The 20,421-nt window shown below is 38.2% G+C and overlaps 1 protein-coding gene across 3 annotated transcripts in view; it reads left to right on the forward strand.

Annotated features, from left to right (window-relative positions):
* The window catches only part of LOC122627270 (serine-rich adhesin for platelets), a 42,466-nt gene extending 23,678 nt beyond the window's left edge, over positions 1 to 18,788 (forward strand). Inside the window, exons 2-13 of one of the 3 annotated variants that reach the window (XM_043808308.1) lie at positions 7,951 to 8,159; positions 9,908 to 10,426; positions 10,908 to 11,850; positions 11,927 to 12,790; positions 13,030 to 13,290; positions 15,406 to 15,593; positions 15,802 to 16,077; positions 16,420 to 16,581; positions 16,654 to 16,957; positions 17,201 to 17,438; positions 17,531 to 17,681; positions 17,874 to 18,788. In XM_043808308.1, the coding sequence (XP_043664243.1) occupies positions 7,998 to 8,159; positions 9,908 to 10,426; positions 10,908 to 11,850; positions 11,927 to 12,790; positions 13,030 to 13,290; positions 15,406 to 15,593; positions 15,802 to 16,077; positions 16,420 to 16,581; positions 16,654 to 16,957; positions 17,201 to 17,438; positions 17,531 to 17,681; positions 17,874 to 18,134 (4,329 nt within the window). In that variant the 5' untranslated portion in view covers positions 7,951 to 7,997 and the 3' untranslated portion in view covers positions 18,135 to 18,788. The remainder of the gene's footprint in view (positions 1 to 7,950; positions 8,160 to 9,907; positions 10,427 to 10,907; positions 11,851 to 11,926; positions 12,791 to 13,029; positions 13,291 to 15,405; positions 15,594 to 15,801; positions 16,078 to 16,419; positions 16,582 to 16,653; positions 16,958 to 17,200; positions 17,439 to 17,530; positions 17,682 to 17,873) is intronic. The other 2 variants (XM_043808310.1, XM_043808309.1) reach the window with 2 other exon arrangements.
* Positions 18,789 to 20,421: the final 1,633 nt, after the last annotated feature.

The raw sequence follows: 20,421 nt of genomic DNA on the forward strand, positions 1-20,421 counted from the left end.
GAAGCAAGTCTCCTTGGATCACGGAATCGGTTTTGTTTTAATGGTTACCAACTTCGTATTTTCCACTCTTCTTCTCTCACTCTCTCTTTCTCTTTCTCTTATCTTATCTACCGATGCCCTACGAGTCATCGAGAACGACGAAGTAGACTTGTTCCACCAAGAGAAAGGTCGAGCCCGTATTTATGTAGCTGGAGCGAAAGTGTTCGACGAATACCACCGCCACGGCTGCTACGTGAGATATCCAATCGGATTGGCATCGATTATCTGGGCGATGGAAACGAAATACAGCGGAGTATCATATGATAATACGGGTGGTCATATATCTTGTGACGAATGTTCAACTTTAAAATTTATTTTTATGCAACGAACGACGTTCCCCTTTTTCCGTTTCGAAGAAAAAAAAAAAAGAAAAGCGAGAAGATCTAAGAAATTTGGACATGAGGACAAAGAGTACGATGAAAACGAAGCGTTACGTTCGTAAAGAAGACAGTAAATTTGTCGATGGCTCATGTAAGTTAAAATATTCGTTGACCGTCACCTCGAAAGCACGTTTTTACATTATTCAGATCGACTTTTACCTTTCCTTCTCGGAGAGACGGATGAGAAAGGCCCTCGTTGAGAGAAAGAAAGACAGAAAGGAAGGAAGAAAAGAGAGAAAGAAGCGAGATAGAGATAGGTAGGTAGGTAAAGGTAGGTAGATAGGTATATAAAATTCCAAGGAGCAGCGGTGAGATCCTTTGTCGAGGCGTATATCTCGTGCCGTTCGAAAGCCCGCCGCGCGTTCTGGGATCCCAGGATAAAATACACGGGGCAACGCGAGTAGTAGTCTAGTAAAAGGAGGTGTGGTTATGGTCGAAGCTGGTCGACCTCGTTTAGGACCGGTAGAGGCATAACGCGAACACATGCTCGCCGGAGGAGAGTTGGTCGAAGGAACGAGTATAAATGGGCTCTGGTAATGGGCTGCGTTACGGGAATCAAATTTACAAAGCGTATTTCACTTTTATGAATGCGTAACGAGAAAGAATCCAAAGCTTCCTTGATACTTATTTTCGTCATTTTCTTTTTTATTCTTTCTCGCTCTCACTTCAATAAATTCTAGTATTTTAATCAAAATACGTATTTATTCCTATGTAAGATTTGAGAGAACATATACTTTCTTTTCTTGTTTTCTCTTTTTATATATTCTTCGTGTGGATTTATCATGTAATTAATTTTTGAAATCGCTTCGTTAACGTTTCGACGATTGAGAGATAGTGAATGAACGCGTTGCAATTTATATTATATTCTTCGATCGTTATTTATCCTTTCATTATTCGGCATAGATTATTAATTGTAGATCGTTCAGTGAGATAGAGAGTCTAGCAGGCATCGTTTCGCCTTTTTATCAATTGCATTTTCTAGTCACAAAAATTAAATATTCTAGCATGGATCCGGTTTACGTTCTTGCTTTTAACGCGAGTTCTCTGTTCTCATGCGGTATGCTCAAAAATATTGCGGTTTCGGTATGTAATTTCAAACCGGTTTGAAATGCAAGCGTCGCAAAAGCGACGCTTGAATTTTCCACTCGCTATCGCATATCTACTTGCGATTTATATCGGTCATTAACGACGTGTGAACTCGTCCCTTTGTTTTTGGGATCTTGGAAGAAGCTTTGTTCGAATCGATCATTCTCAATTTGATTTTAATTCGCCGGTCGGTACGTTGCTAGTTACTAGAAAAAAGTAAGTTTATCTTAATGAAAAATAATCAAAGAACTAGGCGAGATATATCTATATAATCGATCTATCATCGAGTTTATTTTCTTTCGAGAAATTATTTTCAAGTTAGTACGTTATCACGTATTTTAATGTAATATTTGATGATGAAAGGATCGTTCAACAATTGGACACATTCCTTTACTTTGATTTTCAACGCGTTCATTCGAAATGCAGAGCCTTGTACCTTTTCTTGTACGTTTTCATTGTTTCACCTTCCATTTTCATTTTTAGTACTGTGTAAAAAGAAAAGAGAGTAGTGCAAGAAAAGAGAATAAGTTAATATGCGTAGAGCACTTGTACTTTCTATCCGCTTAATAAAGTTTTACGATACTTGGCAATATTCTCCTAGTCTTTTATCATAGGCTACACCATCGAAGAAAAGGAAGTTCTTAGGAAGTTCCTTAAGATAATTGTATTACTCTAAAAACTTTAACAACTCAAGTTTTAGAAAATACTATTTCAAAAATTTATTGATATTTGTATAAAAAAAAAAAAAAATAATCGTGACGGAAGTACGTAAAATGTAAGTCAGGATAATTTGTATACAAACGTTAGTTCATTCTGAATTTAACGAGAGAAAGAAAAATCTCTAGTTATTTTCACGTCGAATGCTTCGCCTCTTGCTATTTGCTAGTCTCTGAGGAGAAAGTAGAAATATCGTTGCGTCAGGTTTAACTGGCGTCGCAGTACTCACGGATAATTTTCATCGTAAGTACGATTCGTCGGGTAGAGCAAGAAGCATGCAAAAAGCGTCACCTTGGGATGGAATTTTAGTGGTCGGTGGAAGGAAGGTTATACCTTGCTTCTCTTGCAATTGGAGTCGAGTGCGATGTATACTCTCCACCGGCTACAGTTGCACACGATCGCGTCGTTCGATCAACGACGAGCTCTCTCTTGTAAATGTGCGACTATGAATCTCTGGAGTGTCGGGAGCTTTATTCGGAGGGAATTCGTTTCACGAACGGTATACCCAAATAAAATATCTACGAAATCGTTTCGCGGTCCAATGCTACTTACGTTTCTCTTCGTTTATTCATTCATTCAATACGGACGCGACTAGAATAAAATCGTGACTTTGGAATTAGAACTTTAGACTTTCTTTGCGTTACAACGATCACACCACTTATTCTACGATCATGCAAACACAGAAATAATTTACGTGTCATTTATTAATCATAATTATCATTTAATACGATGAGCCCACCGACGAGCACAGTCATCGGCGACAAGAATAAACAAATATTTTTCTTTCGAGATCGCGGATCTGCTCGCAATAAAAATGTCGACGATCTTCCGACTTACTCGCAGCCTTTCTTTGAACGTCGTATAATAGAAAAGAAGTCTAAATCTGGAAACAGTACGTCATCCGACACGCTATCTTGCCATTTTCGTTTTTCTTTGATTATTTTTTGAAAAAACGGCTCTCTTTGTCTTTTATCGGATAAGTGACGCGTCGCAAGTAGCAAGCAGTTAATACCCGACACTATCAGCGACGCAAATTCGTTCGTAAAAAAAAACTTCTGGTATTCGTTCCAATATTTTCTCTCTCTCTTTCTCTCTCTTTCTGTCTCTTTTTCTATCTTTTTACACGTGACACGTATCACACGAGATTCCCAGACGCCGTACTGTTAGGCATGACTAGCTTTAATGCTCGCAATTGAATGGAAGGCTAACAGTAATTACGGCGAGGGAACGAGGAGAAGCGATCCGCACAATAGCGGGATCGTATATGAATTTTCTCCGCTTTGTTCTCTATCTTTCTTCCTTTCTTTTTATTTCTGTTTCTCTTTCTCTCTTTCTCTCTCTCTCTCTCTCTCTCTCTCTCTCTCTCTCTCTCTCTTTCTCTCTTTCTTTCTCTGTTTTTCTTCTTTCCTTCTATTTCTTCGTTCGTTTTTTTCCGACGGTTACGTGTTGAACTTTCTTTTTTCTTTCTCTTTTTCCTACTACCGTTCTTTTCTCGTACGTATGTCCGGAGTCAAGTTCACTGCACGAGCCAGTAATTCGTTCGTCCGCTTCTCGTTTATCCGTCGTGTTTCATTGCATCGTGGGAAATGAAAACGGTCTATAAAAGCGTAAATTCCGTTGACGTTCCCAACTCCACATTTAAAATATTTATATTCTCTCCCTTTTTCATCATACGTTATACTTTGTAGTCAAGCAGATAGATCTTGGAACTTATTCGATTGTGATTATTCAATAATAACATTATTTTTAATCGCTTGGTGAAAGAGAGAGTGAGAGAGAAAAGGGAAGGGCTCGCATTCAGAAGGGAATGTACGATCAAACGCGTTTTCTTGAGTACTTCGGCCACGTCATCTTTCTGGAATGCGTCGAGAAGGTCCGCCTTTCCGGTCGTTGAGACCAAGAAAACGAGACGGTGCGCGAGACGGAAGGTAAAGAGGCTGGAAGGAAGAAAGCCTGCAAGGCGGATATAGGACGCGTCAAAGGAATCATTCGTTTTCGATAAATATTCTTTTTCCTATTCAAATGCATCTCTTATCAAAAGTTTATGTGAATATGTTATCTTGGAAATTACAGCTTTAAGAGAAAAAAGTTAGAGAGGAAATAGATTATCCGACGATTTAAGCGTAGTAATATAAATAAAGAACGAAACGATGCTCTGGTACATCGAGTGTATTAAAGTTTCGAGAGTTCATTTTAGAAGGTAAGAACTGTCGGTGGTTGAGTACCCTTTCCAGTACTTTTAAACCAAATACGTAGAAGCGGCTGGCTTTGATCTCTTGAAGCGTGCGAAATGCAGAGAGAAACTCTTTCTTTCTCTTTTTCTCTTTCTTGGTGAGCAAGTTAAACGAAGTTGCTTTTCATGGCTATTCTTACCAGAAATACACCATAACTAATTTCGAGCGTATGCTTCTCGTAATCCTCGGTTCGGGCGATAACGTTGAACGATAAAGCGCACGCGTCTGCTCCGATCGAGATGACGATTATGAGCGGCGCAAAGAGAATCGAGATCTCACGGTCTGATCGTAAACGCTTGGTTAAACATGTGTGTGTTCATTTGTCGAGAACGCTTCGTTTAATGTACACGTAGGTATTATAGTGAAAAGCAATTATAACTTATGTGTTGATAACCGTATCCATATTTTATAGTTTCTCTTTTCTCATATACCTACTTACTTTACGTATTCTAGATATAATTTTTCTTAGAAATATCGCTCGTTATTGTTCCTTATTGTATCTACCAAGATCATAAAATAAAATGGATAAAGATCGTCTCCAGTTAGGCCATTTCTCGAGTACTGTTAACTTCGGAAGTGTATTTGTAACTCGTTAACAACGTGACTGTCAAAATATTGCGACGCGTTGCTCGCGTTAATAGGCTCCAAGAAAGATGTTCCGATGAGATCGTTGGCCTCGGCCTTCTTTTCTCATTCATCCTGTTTGGTTCAAATCCGGTCCAGTTCAAGTTAAGTTTCAAAATAAATAGGTAGATGAGTATATTCATTTTAATGTATGTTGTGTGTGCAACACCAATATATTGAGATATATACAAGTAATAGATCAGGTTTCCGTGGTATTAATGAAATGTTTTAAATCTTAAGTATTTTTAAATGAGTTATAATGATAACGAATAACAGGTAAAATAATCAAGTTTCAAGTATAAAATTTAATTTACGAAACAGTAATCGTAATCTTTTGAACGTGGTAATAAAAGATTTCGCTCTTAATGCGAAACCTCTTCGTATTCGATGGAACGTGGGGGATGTAACGGATCATCGAGATTGCGAACGGTACTTTATTCTTAGCCGGAGCACTTGCAACTCGTGCATGATAATGCGACGTTACTACCCGATTTTCTGTCCTTGACGAACTGCTAAAAAGGAGATACCGAGTGGAGAAAAGAAAAAAATAAATACAGACGGAAAGAAATTTATTGTATTTGAATAATTCGGTATGGTTGAATAAGTAAAAATATAAAATAATAGAAAATAAATACTGCTATGCGATTAAAAAAGGAAAAGAGTATAAGAATGTAAAATAAATAGGAAGAAAGAGAAGAAGAGAATGTGTTCACGAATACGATTTTCCGTTCTCCAGTGCATTTTTATCAAAATTGGCATGCGTATCGGTAACAAGAAATTCTTCATGGATTCCGAAAACGCGCTCCGTTGGATTTCGCGTGACTTGTATTTCCGGATATATAGCGGAACGTGACATAATTCTAGTAGTCATAGAAACCGACCTTCGCATCTATCTCTCTCTCTCTCTCTCTCTCTCTCTCTCTCTCTCTCTTTCTCTCTCTCTCTCTCTCTCTTTCGCTCCGTTTATCGATTCTACGTCATGGCTCACGACGTACGAATCGTTAAGGGGGAATTGGCAAAACGGTAATTAATTTGATTGGTGTAACATGTTCTTGCACACGATGAATAAAAACCATCTTCGACTCGATCATTTTTGATACTTAATTTTTAGAGAAAGCAGTCTGCGAAGGAAATAACAGTTTATCGTCAATTTTATGTTACTTTCCAATACTTAATCCAGCAGTCACTAATTCTAACTCAATAATAAATTTTTCTCTATATTTCATCTTCAAGAAATTATAAAATACATTAGATGAATGTGCGAATTTACGTTAAATTAGTTTAAAAGTCAGTACGTTAAAACATATCTTTCTTCTTTGCTATCTTTAATGATTTGCAAGCTCGTTCGTTTCTCAAAAGAGAATCGGTACTCGCGTATCGCTCGTCAATGGCGGGAGTCGATCTGGCAAGCAGGTCGGAGGAATAAAAGCGAGAACCGGAAGTGAGGCAATTACTCAGTCGAGCGAGCAGCTCAGGTCAATTGTCCTGATTGCATTCACGGTGGCTGCTGTCGACAGGGAAACGTAGACGAGACGCTTGGTTTGAAGCCTATGAAACGAATCGTCAACTATCGTGTCTTCTATTTTTCTCTTTCTCTGCCCTACTACTCCCGTCTTTCTCTTTCTCCAACTCATAGGTATCTCATGTTTAAACACGATAAACGAAGAGAAATTATTTAGTTTCGCAATAAAAACTACTTGACCGTGATATTTACATGATCTAAGAATAGAGCTAAAAATAAATAAACAAATAACTAGGTTATTTTTTAGTAGATACAATGTATTTTCTACAAGAAAGTCGAACGCAAAAGCGGCGAGGTACAGACGTGTTGAAGTTCAACGAAGTATTGTTGCTTGCGTATTATGCTTAAGAAATGCCACATCACTTTTTCTGGCGAAAGGAAATATTTCCGAGGTCAGCGTTCCGGCATGTAACCGAGAAGCGCTTCGATCGATGCCGGTATATGATAATGTTTCGACTATCAAAACGATTTGCTTACAACGCAACTGGTTTATATTATCATTTTCGTCAGCACTGAATCGACAAAAATATTAGTGGAGTGTAAAGTGACTCTACGTTTTCACTTTTTATCGACATGATCGAATGAATTGCGAAAAGCATATTATAAATAGCTAAAGAATAAATCCTAAATTGAAGGATTTGTGATGGAGTTGGAACATGAGGCTGACAAGGAACACGACAGTTTGAAACTGCAAAAGATACATCGCCGTTTACAACAATAGAGATGTTAATGAGTTAAGCGTGTGTCTGTGTCTGTGTGTGTGTGTGTGAGAGCGAGAGATGATTTCGAAAGAGACGAATAGACGGAGGAGGCATCGTCTGGATCGAACTATGTGAGGCCGCCGAAATAGGAACACATGGAATTCGCATCGCGTATCGGAGAAGCAGCAGCGTATCTTTATCTTCTTTCTACCCCTTTTCTTTCTTTACTCTTTCTCTTCGATAAATATGTACTTGCGGAGATATCCGTATAGCGTTATTCTTTCACGTTAGAACTATCCTCCCATTTCTCTCGAATCCAAAGAGAATTGATTCTATTTTATTTGTAACAAGAAGGATTCATTGGTTCATTCTGAATGATCGTGAATTTCGAATTTTACGATCATCTTGTCGGTCTTATTTTATACGAAATATCTTTACGTTCCTATTCGTTGTTTGATCGTTATTATTTATTCACTGAAGTTTAAAGCAGCCTAGACACGTACAGTTTCACAAAATTGTAGATGCAATCTGTACGTGCACCAAAACTAAATGAAACATGCAACAGAGTCGTTTTGGAGAATGGTAAAGAGTATAGACGACTGCGTATCGAGAGCCGAACGATCGCTAATTCGCCTCTTTCCTTTCAGAGACGATGATGTAACGGGACTTTCGCTGTCGCTGCAGTGAAGCAACGATGTCCGCACAATGCAATCGCTTCGTGCAGAACGCTTGGAAGAAGGAGCTCTGTTCGAATTGCTTCAAACCGAGAGAGGAACACACATCGAACGAGGACGCACTAAGGTTCAACATCGAAAAGGCTTCCTCCAATCTAAAGGCCGACAGTTTCAAGCTCCAGGTAGCTACGTCGTGAGCGTTGTTTTTTATTTTCGAGAGTGAGAGAGCTGCTCGTTTTAATTCGACAGCCTCGATGTATCAGGCCGTGTATACCGTTCGATCGACCAGTACAAGGTCGACGATCGAGAGTATTAACGATCGTGCCAACTGAAAACTGGGTTGCTCGCAATTCATAAATGCTTGGACGAATAACCGGAAAAACTTGGCGTATTCCTGGCACCTGTCGCGTCCGGCCATCGTTGGAACGAGCACTCGAGTAAACGGGATTGGTAATGAAACGCGGGGAAAAGACAAGCACTTGCTAATAGCGGAATCGGCATAACTCGCTAATAAATGTTCGTTATCATGCAAGACGTATTGAAAATTATCGCAATAATTACATAGATCGATAAAACGAAAATTGAATCGGAGAGTTACATAGAAAACGTTAAAACGTTACGATGAGTTAAAATAGTTGCGACGATGTAATTAAATGGTCGATAAAACTCGTAACAAGAAGAATTGTAAAATCGAATCTCGTCTCGAAATACACCTTCCGTTCGTTAACCGAGGCCGTTGCTACTAGCAAGGGTTGTGTGTTGCGAGTGTAAACTCACTGGAAGTGGGTCGTCCAAGTGAAGAGTCTCGTTTAAAATCAGTATCTCATACATATACATCGGATTGTTGTAGTTCGCGCGCGTATGCGTTAGAAAACTTTAAAAAAGCAACAGGCCGAGCGAGTTCCCATCTTTTTTTCATATACTACTCTAACTGTAAGTATCTATATAGTTACGTAGTTGTGAGTGTATGGCCATCGTGAAAGCGTTCGTCGTACGCTCGAGGCCGACGTGGAATTAAAATCGACATTAATGCGAAATTTACCCTCGATTTACCTCTCAACTGCTACACAATTATAGAGAAATTACGAAGTTCTAATGGATTTCGTGGAAAATACCGTTTAATTCATAAATGGAACTGCAAATAAAGTTCGATCGAGTGTCCTTTCGCGATTTTTACGATTGCAGTAGTACTGATAAACGTAAAAAAAGAGAGGAAGATGGTGTCTCTTGATCAAAGTCAAATTTTATTGGCTTCCCTGTGGGAGAAAACTTTAAGGAAAAGTTACTCTCTTTTGGCAGATATCATCAGTGGTCACGCCATGGATTTTAAGTCGAACCAAACTTTCATTTCCTGCGATAAGGCGAATAGCCGTATTACGTATATCGTGGGCGATGCTCCATCCGACTTTCTAACAAGATTTTCTTTCGACTCTAATCAGCCATAAAGTCTACGTTGCTAATGACAAGAATAAATTTAAAGACTGAAACTGCTCCGATTCCGGCAAGAATTTTTAGTCGTACGTCATTGTTAGATTTTTATTGAGTTTCATAAAACGTCTAGATAAGTTATTAACTGAATCGCATACCGTGGGAAAAGCGTATGGGCACTTTGCCCGTATAGTACGTTAAAGTCTGGCGATTCGCGATCTCTCTAATGAGATTTCAAATTATTATCCAGTTTTCCGCATGAAAATCCGCTGTTACGCAATCGACGATATCAATACGATTATACTTGAAATACGATTAAAATATAATCAAAGAAGTATGAGAAAATTTATATATCTTTTCTCATTTTATCATTACATGAACCAATTTCTTCCTCGAAAAGTTTTCTCTTATTATTAAAGGAAAGGAATAAGATCTAATATAATTTCGTGACATCGTGTTAAATCGTTTAATGATCTTTTTCTTATTTTCATGTAATCTCCAGAGTATCCTGAGAGTAAAAGAGTCGATGCAAAAGGATCAAAGGAAAAAGAACGTGGCTTTTCCGGAATCCCTAACGGAGGTGATTGGTTATGGCGGTGATGACTTTCTATCCGACGATGAGGAGGACGTCGAGCAAGTGCTTGTGGACTCTCTGAACGCGGAAGAAGATGCGATACCGGACAGTGAGGAGGAACGTGCTTTGAGCAATCTAACCCGCGCCAATACAAACTTCAATACCGTTACTGCGAATCTTAGCGAAATCATTCCTACAAACGAAATGAACAAATCCTCAACGACTGCGGCAGCATCGACAAGAACATTCGCTTCATTGATGCTCGGTAGGATTCAAAAGGACGCCGATGGGAGAAAAACGACGCTCTTGGTATCCGTTACTCCTTTCGGTGGAGATGAATCTTTACCGACTGCTAAAAGGCCAAGTGATCGCAAGATCACCGTGAATGGTTTTTCGAATGTCACTAAATCCGCCACTCTTAATAACTCGATGGACTCGAAAAATGAGGTGAGTCGAACCGAAGGATGTTCATAATTATGAAATTTTTAAATGTCAATTGTATATGAAAAATATAAACATATTTAGAAATATAATCAATCTTTTTTATTATATCTTTGTCAAGTGAAGTTGACGCAGTAAGATATCGTTTCGATTCTATACTGCTTTTCACTCGGTCGGTCGAACATTGCTCGATTGACCCGTACACATTAGAAGTGGTTGTGTTGGAACAGGTTGAGATCTATATTTTCTTGTTGCACCGGAAAACGCAAGTAATGTTTTAACTTTATATACTATGTCGGCTCAATTATTTTTCATCATTATGAGTTAACAGGTATTACGTAAATTGTTCCATTACTCTTCATATCTTCGTTTGTGAAGTCAATGAGATATATCAATAGTCACCGTCATTCATTGTTACGTGTATTTGTTAATGCAAGAATGTACTAAAAGCAAATTTTTGATTAAATCGACGATACGACTTTCACAGATTACCTTGAAGACACCGAAGAAGATCACAGTTGATCGGAAAGATGAGAAACGCGAGCAGAGTACCGACTCTTCGAAATTGGAGAAGATTATGGACATGCCGTTGATCACTTCGACAAACTTGATATCCGTAATACAGAGAAGCGAATCGACGGAAACCGACAATACCGTTGTTAGTATCGCTGATAAGAATCTCGAGAACGCTACGAATAGCGCAGAGTTTGCTGTAAAATGTGAAAAAAAATTAGCGAATATTTCGCGTAGTCCAGCTATAAAAAAAACAGACAATGAAAAGCCAAAGATCGCGATTCAATTGATACAAAGTAATAATAATAGTAATTGTTCGAACTATGAATTTTCGAAGAACGTCGAGAAAGAATGTTCGAAGAATGGAATCGAATTGAGCTTGACACCTTTGAAAAAAAACGAAGAATGCGAGGAGGCTGCGGAAAGCGATAGACCGTTAATCCTTCGTGGTAAAGAGATTAACAAAATTACCGTTGTGGGTGTAGATGATAAAAAAATAGAAAAAACAGGTTCATCTGAGGCAACCGTAGAAAAATTTAATTTCAAAGAGAGTCGCGAATTGGCCGGTGAACCTGATGGTAAAGCCGACGAAGAGGAAATTATGGAACCACCGGCTTTACCAAGGAGTCCGCCACCTATGGAAACCAGGCCACTGATTCAAGGTGAAACGGATAAAGTCTCTCTAATCGCTACGGAACCGAGGCCGTCTTTTCTTCATGGTTCTGTCAGTATGGACGCAAAATCGAAACCCGTGGTACCTCAAAAACCGTCGACGTTCGTTGGGCCAAAGTCTATTCTACCGGAAAGTGAGCCCACATGCGATATTAGTAGTGCCAATGTGAAAAGGATCAACGCTAATTACGTTTTACCACCACCGTCGGTACAAAATGTTACTAACAGGACACTTCCGAGTACAGGTTGGTAAGAGTTGATTAGTTTATTTTCTATAGATCAATAAGCTATTATTTTGACGATTTCTTTCACGTATGTTAGGTACAGTTGTGTCACAGATTCCAAATTCAACGAGATACATGACCAAGGGCGAAGTAGAGAATTCTTCTTTAAATATCATTGGACGATCCGTTGCAACGAACAAAATAACGAAGGATAAAATGGAACGAAACGATCAAGCTAATCACAGAACAAGCGCGTCTATTTACGAATCGGCCAAAGAAGAGAAAGCGATTTCAACGAATGGACGTGATATCGGCGAAGGTACGGATGCAGAAGAAGATGGCTCGGAACCAACTCGATTGGTAAACAGTAAAAGAAGAATGGCGCCAAGACCGCCAGAAGTTACGGAGGATCTTCCAACAAGTTCGAGCTTGTTTGCGAGAAATCCTGGTGCGAATCTGAAATCAGATTCGCCGGTTGTACGCGAAAAGGAGAAGAGGGAGAGAGCTTCGTCTTGTAGCCCAAAGTTTAGGAAAGCTGTTTGCGAAGCACCGGATCCAACTGGTTCCTCTCATTCGAATGAGTCCTCCGCATCTCCGAGAAGGACTATATCCTTGTCGCAGGATAGTTTGACGAACGGATCGGAAACAAGAGAGGGAAAGAAACGAGGTAGATCGAGATTCTCACTGAAGAGATTTCTCAGAATGGGTTCGAGAAAGGACGTCGACATGACCAGCGGGCACGCTTCGAATTCACGACTCGATGAAATACCATCGACACCGCAACCGAAACTGCGCTTAGAAATCATTCATCCTCTTGAGCTCGACGGTGCTGCAGTCGAAGTCGTGGGAAACGATAGAATCAGCAGGATCGGTGAGGATCAGACGGATTCCTGCGGTTCGAGGAGCGAAGCCACAAAGACGACACGTTCTCCCAATGGTTCTCAACAGTATCCTTCGACTGGTAAGCTTTCTCAATCGTAACGTCTCTCTTTTCAATTGATTTATCTAATTAGTACTTTTTCCCCTAAAAAGATCGGAATTTAATTCTATTGCAAAAAGAGTAGGAAAGGTAGAACTCTATTCGTCCCAATACGCGTAAAAACTTTTTCCTATACTCTCTTTCTTTCGTCCAAATATCCTGTCCTTTTAAAAATGTGGATGACGCGAATTCCGATAAAGATCTTGAATGTCTGTTCACAGTTAGACCAGGAAAGCCACCACCTCCACCGAGGAACCAATCTTTGGAGAATTGGTCTCGAGCAGATCAGTCGAACAAACCGATCAGACCGCCGCCACCGCGTGTCGAAACGAAACAACAATTTTCGGATAGAAACGAAAAATCAGTAGGCAAAATGACGACGACGACGACGACGACGACGACAATGACGACGACTGCACCGTCCTCTTGGCAATCGTCGAACGCATCCTCGGCCAGCTCAGACTTGATTTACGCGAATCTGGGTAAGTTCAGACCTATACAATGTAACTAATGTGACTCGTCGTGGTCTTTTCACGCGAACCCTGTGAATGTTAACAGCCATACTCATACGATCCCTCGCGTTAGCCGCTTAAACGTACGAAAGAGTGATGCGAAAAACGCTTTTATTATTGGTAGATTTTTTATCTCGACGATACTGTTTTTTTTTTATTTTACTTAATGATTGTTCGAGTCGAACGAGATCTTAACAAAATTATTGTTCAAACTACACTCTTCTTCTCGGTACTCGACCATGTTCTTTTTATGTGTCGCGAGATGAGTTAATCTTCGTACGCTTTTATTCTTAAGAAGCCATTACTAGTAGTTCGCAACGATAAATGACTATGTCTAGTGAGAGAGAGTTCGTACGTAAAATAGTTCATAATATTCTGTGATAGATATATACACATATATATAAATATATATGCATTCTATATCTACATACATAAATATATCTATATATACGTACGTATGTGTATGCGTCGTATGTCGTGTTTTTACGATACTAAAAGTCGAAAATCGATGATTAGCACGATCAAAAGCATATGCACGCTATCTGTTTTTTTTTTCACTTCATGGTGACGATGTTTGCGACGAAGAAGAGTTTGAGAATGGCTGGCTTTTGTTAGATAGACTAGCGTATCAATTTTCTTTTTTATGCAATAATGTTCTTCCGTGGTATTGTAATCGACATAGAATCTTGTACATACTTAAATACATCGAAGATCAAGAAAAAAAATTGAAAAGAAAATAAAAAATAAAAAGATAAATAAATAAATAGAAACAGATAAAGAAATAAATAGAAAAATAACGAAGAAGCCTGTAATATTATTTGACGTTTTGTGTTTTTTTAAATAAACATATTTTTGCCTGAAAAAGACATTGCAGAGTCTTGTTTTCCTTGGCCAAATCAACCAAGACGTTCTTCTTTGTTGCGTTCGTGTCACCTTTCTTACCTCCTTTTTATAATAGGTATCTCGCTTGGTTCTCGCATTTCTGCGTGTAGCATTTCGTTTCGTAGAAACAATTCGGCAATTTATTAATCGAGCGGGAGAGCGAAATGGTGCGCAATGCGCGATGTCCGAACGCCAATGAAAATGGAGCCAAGTTTTTGATATCGATTACCTAGGATCGTAGCTTTGGCCTATATAATTATTTTATATCATCTATATCGCACAAAACAATCTTATTTCCTTTAAAAGAACTATATTTTTTAAGTATTCTCAATGTATTTTAAATCATCCGTTAATAAGATTGACGAATAGATGACGATCCGATACACCTTTGACGAATAGATGACTGGAACATCGTTGTAAAAGTGCTTAAAGCTTGCAAGATAATGTTGTCTAAAAAAAAAAAAATCTGCAAAAAAATATCATCGGTTTCGCCTTTGAGCCATCTTTTAACAACAGCGTTTGTGTTACGCAGAGCTCTTCTAACTGACGCTGGGTGCAATTAACGCCGCATGCATTGATTAAATACATCAGCATCTTGTTCACTGGAATTAGATATTTAGGTACAAGGAATGTCTGCTAATTTCAACATCTCCCAAATTTTCTCAATCGTAGCGCTATCCTTAAAGCGGTACTTATGTCTGCCGTTCATATCCGAAACCTTCAAAAACTGAAACTTTGTTTTTTATTAATATCAATAATGCGATAATATATTGTAAATCCTCTTGCATCTTCGATAATCACAAATTCGCCATAACGGTGTCAATGTAACGACTAATTCATTATTTCTCTGTTCATGTCATACACATGCACTTGTGAAAAGAATAATAATAAAAAAAAGAAAAAAAAAAGACTTTTGAAGAAAGTTTCTGTATATTGTAAGAGAATTTCACGATGCATTGTGCCTGTGCCTTGTCATTTAATTCTTGCTGACGACCAAATAGGGTTGCGTTCTACTCCGCAATATAGAGTATGTGATACATACATATATAGATATATACACGAGATACATAGATTAGTGTTGAATGTACGACCGTTATGCGGCTAATACGCTAGTTACTTGTAGTAGCTAGCCTGTTTTGTGACAATGCCTTGTGTCTTGTGGTACTAACCCGTGGCGCTTGACGATGGCGGACGTGCCTGCAGCAGCGGAGGATGTTACAGGTGAGGTACGCAGTGCCCTGGCACCCTCGAAACCTCAAAGAACTGCCAGTATGAGGGACCAAACAACATCCCAGCCTTTGATAAAGAAGCATGGCTCTTCGTCCCAAAATTTGAGTCTAAACGATTACGAGACAACCGCAACTATTACACCACCAACTTCCGATTCGCTGGTAATGAAAATCAGCCACAAAGTATTCAGTAATTTTTTCAATTATTTTTTTCAGAAAACGTTCATTATTTATTCTCGTTTTTCTTTTTTTAAATCATACGCTTCAATTATGTTTTTTGTAAAAGATTAAATCGAATGAAATGTTTTCGTGATATAGATACCTTTTTCTCGACATAGACAACGAGACATCAGGTTTGAACTCGTTTCAGACGTTGAACGATAGCCACGTCTACGAGTGTTTGTCCAGCTCACCGGAATGTGACTCGAGTCTAGAACTACGTCATGGCAACGGATCCCATCATCCCAGCTGCAAGCGGAAATCCGACAGCAGTGTTATGGATCCAGGCGTAGAATTCAAATTCCATCACCATCACCACCATCATCATCATCATCAACCCTTCCTCAGGTCAACATCGTTACCCTACTGCGGTAGTGAAACCGAAAGCGAGCTTTACGCACCGTATACTTTTTACACTGGTGATGAGGTATACTTTTGTTTCACCCTTTTTCCGATCTCGTTTCGTTTTTTTACCGAATTTCGCGCACAATAAACTTTTGTTTGTGTGAAGGGTGTAGAACGTGTACGGGAATGCCAGGAAAAAGAAAATATACGGCACAAAATAGAATTCTATTTACGAGTTAATCCTAACAAAAAGAGGAGAGATAAAAACAATAATAGATTTGATAATAGTCGTAGAATAATGGAAGAGAAAATAGAGAGATTTACTAAGATGAAAGTGATGAAATTATCCTTTTGAATGTTTCAAATAATATATGACAGGAAAGCATATAGTGTTGTTTCTAAAATGAATTGCTTGAACGTGCAGGGTGCAGAAGAGGATCAAGATTGGAAAAGCAAAGATGACGAGCTGAGGTTGAATCAATTAAGACAGCGAAGAGGACGTAGCATCGTTCATCGAAGTCTAGAAGATAATTATGGCGCTGTTGTCGTGGCAAATCACGAGGCGCTTGCACAATTTGTCGAACAAGTAAATTTTCTAAAAATAATTATCAAAGCTTTTCTTTCCTTTTTCGATTCGTACGAAATAGAATAACGAAAGAATGTAAATCAGTTGCAGGTGAACCAAGTTACCCAAGTACCTGTAAGTCTTCGTGCCTTGAAAAATTCGAATCCTCGTCTTCGCGATTTCACCATCGACACGAACACGTCCGTTTTCATTGGCAGGCGAATATTCTGCTCGGCTAGTTGGAATGAGCAAAACGTCAGCCTGTGCATCGCATTCGATCAAGCGATGCACGTGTCGCGAAAGGAATTCTACCTGGTGCCAATAATTGAGTTCATAGAGACCGTGCCGAAAGAGATCTCCGAGCGAGTCAGTTTATCCGCCGGCAAGGACATGGAAGGTGATTTATTCTCTATTTCCTAGAAAGAATACTCGTCGAAAGAAATTTCTGATATTAAGAAAGAAAAATTATTTTTTGATCTTTACAAAAATTTACGAGCATAAAAAATACATAATTTTAATATCGATTCATACTTTAGATCGTACTTAAGCATTTGAATAAGCTATCGTTTGTAATAGATCTTAGAAAATAATATTTGAAGTAAAGATATATTGACGGACAATGCGATCAATTCTCTTACAGCGGCGATCTCGGTTTTCCCACGATTACAAGTGAGTACGGTTCAAGCCTTTGGCTTAGCCACGAAGGATTCCCAAGACGAAGGTGCGACAAGAGAGTCCTCGTTCGTCTTACTTCAGTTCGTTAACGCCCTGAAAAGTCTTCAAGCACGAGGAATCGAAGAATCCTCGAAAAGCCTGAGCAACGTGATGCTTTGTCGAGAAGATAAAGACGTCTGCTATCGACTTTATTTGTTGCAAGGGTCGGTAAATCTCTTTTTTTCTGTTTGTCCTTTAGAAAATATTTACTTGTTGCAAAATGATGACAGCTATTGTTAAACGACTTGCTCCGCAGATTAAATGTGGATACGTGCGACGTCAGACGAGAAGAAAAGGTCTCTTTGTGTCAGTGCGCTTTGGTGGCTCTTCAACAACTACACTTGACGAAGAGACTTCCTCTCGTGCAGGAATTATTATTACGTGAAAAAGCAGTTACTCTTTCTCAGGTACACAAAATAAATTTTTTGCCTTGGAGTTTTTATTATTACAGTACGCTTCTTGAATGCATTTAATACGATTCGACACTTTTTTACTGAGATGTAATTCATTGCATAACTTGATTCTAACGCATACATCTAAATTTAAATGAATAATCAATATTTTTTATATTATCGTTGTCAATAACATTAATTGGGCAGGTAAAATCTTTGCTCGAGTTTACTCTTTGGGGTCCAGCCGATGTCACTCTTGGTGGACCGCGCGAAAGGGAAGTGGCTCTTCAAAGATGGCTGGACCTTGAGAGAGCAACTATTCTCCACGCTTTGGTAAGAACGCGAGCACCTTTGACGATAACCGACGAATATCAATTGCTATTTTTGGTTCGCACCAGCGCGAAAACAATGTGCGAGGCATCGATTTTATTGGACGAACAGCGCAATCGTTTGTCACGAGTCTGTTAAAGTATATTTATCTCTTCTATGTAATTATTAAATTATTTATCGAACGAGTGAAATTTGAGATAGGAAATATCTGTTTCATTGCGAAGTGTGAATTGCGTTAATATCTTAAGTTTTTAAAGCGACAAAAGATATGCACTTAACAGTAGTCCAATGATTTTTTTTATATACGTTTTATTACACTTAATTTTCTTTTTGTAAAAGAGATTTAAAAATTTTCTCTTATAATTAATACATTGTAACATTTGTAATAAGATATGGTTACTATGCGACTACTGTTAAATGTGTCACACAATGTATCTAGATCTGATAACAAATATACTAATTTAGTATATTTAATATTAATAATTTAGATATTCAAAAATACGTGCCAACATTCGATCAAAGCGTGATAATGCATGCTTGACTTATCAAACTTTAACAATTTATATCAATAGTCTTGTCTAAAAGTTTATTTAATAAGTACATTAATTTTGATCATTCTTAATTACTTCAAAAGTAAAACAAGCATATGTTTGCTGGAAGTTTTATTTCATGCAGAACAAAAAGTTTATGCTTTCTATACAATCTAATATAATGTTTTTTATAATTAGACACCTTTGTACAAAGAAAAAGTGCCTTCATTGTAATACTCGTAATAAAAGACCAATTTTGTTAGGTTATTCCTTTCATTAGGTATCCTATTCCTAAAATGATGATGCTCGCAACGATAAAGAATATTAAAAAATTAACAATACTCAAATTGAATGAGATTATTACAAATATTAAGAAGATAAAACTTTTATTTTAAATGAATGCATATGTGTATCATTTACATTTATAAAAATTCACGTGTTCATTCTGTTTTATTTTGCACAATATTTACTTTTGCATAAAAGTCGAAAATGTGTATAAAAATTGGTTGGGGAAGATGGACGAGATTGACGTCGAGAGAAGAGAAAAGGGTGAAACGGGGCCATTTATTCGTACGGCGAACTCGCGCACACGAATGATATGAAAAAAGTTTTTAATTAAACTTTATGAATTTTACCTTGTAAAAATGAACGTCCATTGCTAAGCCTTGTGTCTATATCAAACGTATATATGTACTTTATGTGGCTTAAAAATATCGGAAATACAGTTTCATGCGTGGTAATTTTAATTAATTTACTAACATGATGTCTATCGTTTTTCATTTTATGGTAAACACTTATAGAGTATAAGAGAATTTCTTGTTTGCGAATCGAGAAGCGTATAACGCATAGAATGTCCGATCGAGAAGCATAAATATATCGATTCTCTGTGTCCCATTAATTGTGGGATGTCTGAGAATGTCAGGTGGTAGGCATAATTCACGCATAAGCCGTCGTCTCTCGTACATTTCGCACTCTACGAGAGCCATATTAGAAAGAAGAAGAGATAGAAACAGAGAGAGAGAGAGAGAGAGAGAGAGAGAGAGAGAGAGAGAGAGAGACTAAACGCGGATGTAATTTACACACTAGAGCCAGCAGCACATTGCCAAAGCTATAACTGGAGAAAATGTAAGTTAACGCTTCCTCACGTGTTCGCCACACTGCGCTACGAAAACATTTCTCCATTTTTACATTGTATCCTTGGACCTCGGCCAACTGGCTCGTAGTCAGTGAGGTTCTTTCCTACGTGGACCTATTGACTCTCTTCTACGTGCTGCACATTGCACACATATGTAAACTAACTGGTGAATCCGTTTAAAACGTTAGCCGGTTTGCTCCGAGCTATTATTTGTTATCCTTCGAGGTTAATTATTTTACAAGCTACAATGAACCCCTTCGAAGAAAAAACGAATCTATTAACAATGCTTTTAACAGCTGCACTTTTTGAGGAAACCTATGTAGGTTAACAATGGAACGATACATTTATTCATTGAGAATAAGGATAAGTAAGGCTCTTTGTAAAATCCTTTTATTCTCATCATCAATGGCAGGTTGTCCGTATAATTGGAACGATCGGACTTCATTAAGCCATACGAGGCTCTCTCGAAAAGAGAACGAACAACATTTTCACAGGACGATGGCATTCGTTGTAATAAACGGCGATGGACGTTCATTTTCTATAGCCATGTTAACAAAGAGACGAAACAGACCATTAACTATGTTATACAATATGTATGTACGTATATATTATATGTACATATATGTACAGACATATATATATATATATACATATATGAGAACCATGTTTACATTTTCTACATTTTCCTGATGCCCAGGTGGTCGATCGATTATCCATCTGTGAGTAAATGAACTTTGCCCTCTGAAGTGGCATTAAAAAG

The sequence above is a fragment of the Vespula pensylvanica genome, chromosome 2 (genome assembly GCF_014466175.1).
Source record: "Vespula pensylvanica isolate Volc-1 chromosome 2, ASM1446617v1, whole genome shotgun sequence".
NCBI lineage: Eukaryota > Metazoa > Arthropoda > Insecta > Hymenoptera > Vespidae > Vespula > Vespula pensylvanica.